The following is a 6,000-nucleotide window of genomic DNA, read 5'->3' as shown; positions in this document are numbered from 1 at the left end:
GGGGAGAATGACATCCTGGGATTTGCTTGAGAAGCATCTATGGATGCAAGCCAGTGTTTTAGTTGCTTTACTAGCCACAGCATCACATTGCAGGCTTATGTTCATCTTGTGGTCAATGATGACCCCCAAGTCTCTTTCTTCTTTAGTGCTAGCCAGCATGGCACTGCTGAGCCTATACGGATGCTGCAGGTTTTTTTTCCCAAGGTGGAGAACCTTGCATTTTTCAGTGTTAAACACCATCAGGTTCTCGTCCGCCCTTTTGCTGAGCCTGTCCAGGTCAGCTTGGATCACCCACCTGTCTTCTGGCGTGGATGCTTTGCCCCAAAGTTTGGTGTCATTGGTGAACTTGAACTCAGTCTGCTTCTGACTCCAATGTCCACATCATTAATGAAGATGTTGAACAATATGGGTCCAAGGACGGAGCCTTGGGGGACTCCACTGGTCACAGGGCACCATGATGATTGACTTCCATCAATTACTACCCTCTGGGTCTGACCACAGAGCCCATTTCCCAGCCAGCAGATCATGGTGGACCCAAGGCCACAGCTGCCTAGTTTTGCCAAGAGGTGATCATGGGATACCAGATTGAAGGCTTTTTTGAAGTCAAGATATAATGACATCAATCTTTTTTCCCTTGTCCAGGTGATAGCTCACCTGGTTGTAGAAGGAAATGAGATGGGTCAAGCAAGACCCACCCACAACAAACCTGTGCTGGCTATCCTTTAGGATGTTGGCCTCGGCCAGTCCATTAAGGATAGCCTCTTTTTAATAAACTTTTCTAAGATCTTCCCCAGGATAGAAGTCAGGCCGATGGACCTACAGTTAGCCGGATCCGCTTTCCTCCCCTTCTTGAAGATAGGCACCACATAGGCCTTCTTCCAGTCTTCAGGCACTACACCAGAGCACCAGGAGTTTTCAAAGATCCGTGCCAGAGGCTGGGTTATGATGCTCGCCAGCTCCTTGAGTACCCTGGGGTGTAGAGTGTCAGGGCCAGCTGACTTGAAGGTATCCAGCTGATCAAGGTGTTCCTTCACAAGCTCAGCATTAATGGAGGGCAGGAGATCTCCCTCACCTGGACCTCCCTGTCCCGTAGTGGGCATGAGTGTCCCATGGGACTGATGAAAGACCAACACAAAGTACCCATTTAATAGATTGGCTTTTTCCTGGGCGTCAGTTGTCAGTTGACCCATCTGGTTCAGCAGGGGTCCAGTGTTGCCCTTGCTTTTTCTCTGGCTCCCCACATATCTGAAAAAGGGCTTTTTGTTGTCCTTGATGCTTGAAGCTAGCTGGAGTTCAGTTGCAGTCTTGGCTTTCCTGGCTTGCTCCCTGCAGGACCGGACCAGTGCAGAATAATCCTCCTTGGAGGTGAATCCCATCCTCCATGCTTTGTAGGCCTTTCTTTTTCACCTCGGGAGGTCTGCTAGGTCCCTGGAAAGCCAGGGGGACTGCTGTGCCCTCTTGCTGCCTTTCCTTTGAGATGGAATAGACTTAGCTTGTGCGTTGAGGATCGCTCCCTTGAGGAGCAACCACTCTTCTTGAGCTCCCCTCTCCCTGGGGTCATGGTCTCTTAGGGCCTGACTGACAAGCCTCCTGAGCTTGTCAAAGTCAGCTTTCCTGAAGTTAAAGACTTCTGTGTTGCTAACTGACTTTCTACCTTTATGGCGGATGGTGAAGGTGATCAGCTCATGGTCACTGTCACCCAGCTTCCTGTCAATCACTAGGTCGCTGATTAGGTTGTCCCCAGTAGCCAGTACCAGGTTGAGTAGCACTTTGCCTCTTGTTGGCCCATAGACTTCTTCAGTCAGGTAGAGGTCATCCACGTGCTGGAGGAAGTTTTGTGACCTCTCACATTTTGCTGAGTGATCCTCCCACGAGATGTCTGGGTAATTGAAGTCACCCATGACAACCATGGTCCTGGAGCATGCGGGCTCAGCCAGTTCCCGGGAGAACTCCTGGTCAAACTCAGGACTTTGGGTGGGCGGTCTGTAGTAGACTCCCACCGTTGTGTCCCCTGTGCCGTGTTCCCCATGGATTTTAACCCAGAGGGTCTCCAGTCATCCAGCCTCATTGCCAATATCAGCTTGCAGGGACTCATAGCTTTCATTGACATAGAGAGCTACAGCCCTGCCCCTTTTATCTATTCGATCCCTCCTGTACAGGGAATAGCCATCTGTACCCAAGGTCCAGTCATGAGTAGACTTTAATAAATACTTATTAAAGTATGTAGCCATTTCTGTCATGCATATATCCGTGTAAAAGGTGCAATCTCTGTCTTTCTCTCTCTCTTTTAAAGCAAAACCCAGTAAATTTGGAGGCAGAGATGATGGTACTAATTTTAAGGCAGCATTGCTCTCGGGTCCACCAGGTGTTGGCAAAACTACTACAGCTGTTTTAGTTTGTGAGGTGAGTCCTTATTCACAGTTGTTCTTGGGGAAAGATACAAGTGTCAAGTATTTGTTTTGATCGTAGAATTGGATATTTGTAGGCAGATCATTTTTGGGCCTCTGCTTGGGTGTACAGGGAGTTCAGTTCAGAACTAGTATAGATGATGATGCATGTTTGGATAATTGCAGGGGTGTGGTATAAGCACAGAAGGATGTGTATCTGTTTGCCTTTCTACTTGCTGACAGGAAAGCACATTCACTGAGCATTTGATTTTTCTAAAACTCTTGGGACTGGCTTTACTCTACTTCTGTTGAAGCCTAGAGAAATTTTACATTGACTGAGTAGAAGCAGAGTTTAAGCTATCATTGCATACTGAAACATTGGAATCAGTGATACACATATTTTTCCTGTTCTTTCTATATCTTTTCACTTCCTCATTTGTACGCTTCTAGGTGAATGGTTAGGGACTGAAGAAGCTGTCAGGTGTGTGTTTGCAGTATTTGCAGAGTCCTGAAAATTATTGTGGAACAACTCATGGACCAAAGTGTTCCTCACCGTGATTGATCCCCATGGGCCGCTGAAGGCAATTGGGAGTTGCAGGGGTTTGAGAATGGTAGTATAGTTGTCAAGTAAAGAAAAAGAAAAACTGTAAAAATATTTATTGAAACATAGCCTAATTTATTACAGTGTATTTATGGAGTCAAAGGGTAAAATTGGTGGGAAAAGCAAAAATATTTAGAATTTTGAATATGGGATCACTAACTTGAAAAGGTTGCAGGAGACACCGATCTGATCTAATTTTGTGGTGGGAGAAAATTTCACAGTTCTTAGTGCAGTAGTTCAGAAATATTTGTGAGTCAAGTGTGTGGCTTTTCAGACAGGCCTAAGGAAGTTTAGTGTCCCAAGGAATTCGGCACAGAGCTCCCTTATGGCTCTTTGGAAAACCTGACCTAAAACTTTTGCTGTAGCTGCTGTTTGAGATGCATGCCATGTACCTGCACAGCACTATGCAATGCTCTGTAGACATGCCTGAGTCAGCTCTGAGCAAGTCTGGGTACTGAGATTCTAGCACTAATATCTATGGGCTAATTAGCCCTGCATAGCACCAGCCTCTGGATTTGTGCACTATTGCTGCTGTTCTGCTTCTGGGCCCTGGTTAATTTGTTTGGAACTGACTGGTATTTTCATGCGGCACTGCATTGCTCCAGGTAGATTTACCCATGTTACGTTAACTGATGCAGTATTCTTCCCGTGCAGCTTCAGTAGCCTCTATGGTTTAGTCCAGGCCCCCAACTTCATAAAAACTGAAAGAAGGCAGACGCAGCCCCAGATTTGTGGAACTGTAGAAGCAATTCACTGAATCAGCAGTTGATTTTTTTCTTCTTTTGGGGCTTTGTAGCAACTCTCTGTATTTAGTGATTAACACATTTTTAGGATGCAAGTGAACAGAGGGACTAAAAAGGGAATCGCACTACAAGTGAGAACTGAAAACGAGAGTTGTGTGGAAACTCTGCTCATGATTTTAGTTGATACTTGTGATGATCTTCTCTTTGTTCGCAACTTAGAATTTCTGATTATTTTATTATTGTTCTGATTGGGATTAGGAATTGGGCTACAGCTATGTGGAGCTGAATGCCAGTGACACTCGTAGCAAGAACAGTTTGAAAGAAGTGGTGGCTGAATCTCTAAACAACACCAGCATCAAAGACTTCTGTTCCGGTATGGATTACTTCAAGTATTTTTGTTTGGTTAGGACCCAGTTTTATGAAGTATTGAGTGTACTTCGTGGCTGGCAGGACTGGGCTCAAGCAGTGGTATTTAGAAGAAGGCATCACGTATCACAATTAAGTAAATCAGAGCAGTGCCCTATTTTGGGAACAAATTCTTAAGCTACAGAAATCATATAAACTGTTAAGGAGATATGTAGTCATAGATTGCATACAGAAGTAGGGCTGGAAGGGACATCCAGATGTCATCTAGTCCAGTGGTTTTAAACCTTTGTCATTTGTGGACCCCTAAAAAAATTTGAGTGAAGGTGTGGACCCCTTTGATTTGTAAGTGTGGGTACTCTCATACTTTTGATTGATTGTAGTAATTTTTCATGGGCCCCATAGACATGGTCTCTCGACCCCCAGAGGTCTGTGAACCACAGGTTGAAAAACACTCATGTAGTCTGAGGCAGGGTCATCCCTGTCCAAGCATCCCATACAACTATAATCTAAACTCTACATAAGACTACCATCAACCATGACGCAACAACAACCTAATACCATAACCTGCCATAAGTAAAGCAGGGGAACGATGGCAGCCAATGGCCTGCTTCTATAAAATGTTGTCAATACATGCTCAAAAGATCCTGAGTTAGAGGGTCACGTCCCCCTTTCAGAGGAAGGCAAATACCCCCACTGTCCAAATCAATCTGACTGTGGGGTAACATTTCTTCCTGACTCCAGATGTGGTGATTGGTCTGACTCTGAGTGGAGGGACAAGACTCTCTAGCCTGGAACCTCCAGCTTTGCTCCTAGCGGGAAGATTGGCTCCACTCCCTGAGACTAGGAACAGAATGGAGCAGCAGCTGCTTCCTGCTTGCTCTGTAGACTGGGGGAAGGGCTTGGGGCTCATTTCTCCCCTCCCTTTCCACACTAGTCTGGGAAGAGAAAGAAGCAGCAAGGCAAAACCCCCATTCTCTTCCCCAAGCTGGGCAGTGCCTAGTTTGGGGAAGAGGCAGGGAGCAGTGGCAGATGCTTGCCTCAGTGCTTGCCCAGCAAGACTTTGGCTCTGCTCCAGTGCTCCCTCCACTCTGCTTCTGGAGGTTGGAAGGCTGGTCCCCTCCCATTCTCCAACACCTGAGTCTGGGGAAGGCATACGGAGTCTTCCTACTGCTCTGCTGGGTAGTGGAACACAAGTACTGTTTTCCTTGGTCTCAGGAGAGAAGGCACTGCCAGCTGAACCCTCTCTTGGCTTCCACTCTTCAAAAGATTTGTACTGGTGGAAATTTTTGAGAATTTTCTACTGGTAGAAATGAACATGTTTGTAGCCTGAACTGTAGAGCACTCTGAATATATAACCTGGTGAGTCAATGTATTTCCTTTGCATTTTCACTTGTCTTAATTCATTCCTTAGGAACTTCCCCTTCAGTTAGCACAAAGCATGTATTGATCATGGATGAGGTGGATGGAATGGCAGGCAATGAAGACCGAGGAGGAATACAGGTGAAGCTGCTTTGAAGAGTATAAGAAATGCCATGTGGGGTTAGCCCAATGATCTGTCTAGCCCAGTAACGTGTCTCTGACAGTGGCAAGAGTGGATACTTTTGCCTAATTGGTATAACTATTTTGTGCATGTAGATTTTGTTATATTGATGATTAAAAGCTCTTTGTAAAAGTGAATTTTTTACAGCCAGAAACAGCTGCTTGGACTGACTGGGTTGTAAGGCAGTAGGAATTATTTAACACGATAATAGAGTGAGTGACAAACCAAACAAATAAGAAATAAAGAACCAGCTCATATGAAAAATTAACGTAGCTCCATTGTTTGGGATTGGGCTAGATGACCTTCTGAGGTTCCTTCCAACCCAAATTTTCTATGATTACATAATTATAAAATACAGTGATT

General features: G+C 45.4%; 1 protein-coding gene across 1 annotated transcript in view; it reads left to right on the top strand.

Annotated features, from left to right (window-relative positions):
* The window catches only part of RFC1 (replication factor C subunit 1), a 61,344-nt gene that overhangs the window by 48,033 nt on the left and 7,311 nt on the right, over positions 1-6,000 (top strand). The window contains exons 13-15 of the mRNA XM_019552580.1: positions 2,294-2,403; positions 3,990-4,104; positions 5,509-5,597. Of these exons, the coding sequence (XP_019408125.1) occupies positions 2,294-2,403; positions 3,990-4,104; positions 5,509-5,597 (314 nt within the window). The remainder of the gene's footprint in view (positions 1-2,293; positions 2,404-3,989; positions 4,105-5,508; positions 5,598-6,000) is intronic.

Source organism: Crocodylus porosus, unplaced genomic scaffold (assembly GCF_001723895.1).
Source record: "Crocodylus porosus isolate Cpor-Errol unplaced genomic scaffold, CroPor_comp1, whole genome shotgun sequence".
Taxonomy (NCBI): Eukaryota; Metazoa; Chordata; order Crocodylia; family Crocodylidae; genus Crocodylus; species Crocodylus porosus.
Note: the sequence above shows the minus strand (reverse complement) of the source record. Positions and strands in the feature narration are given on the sequence as shown.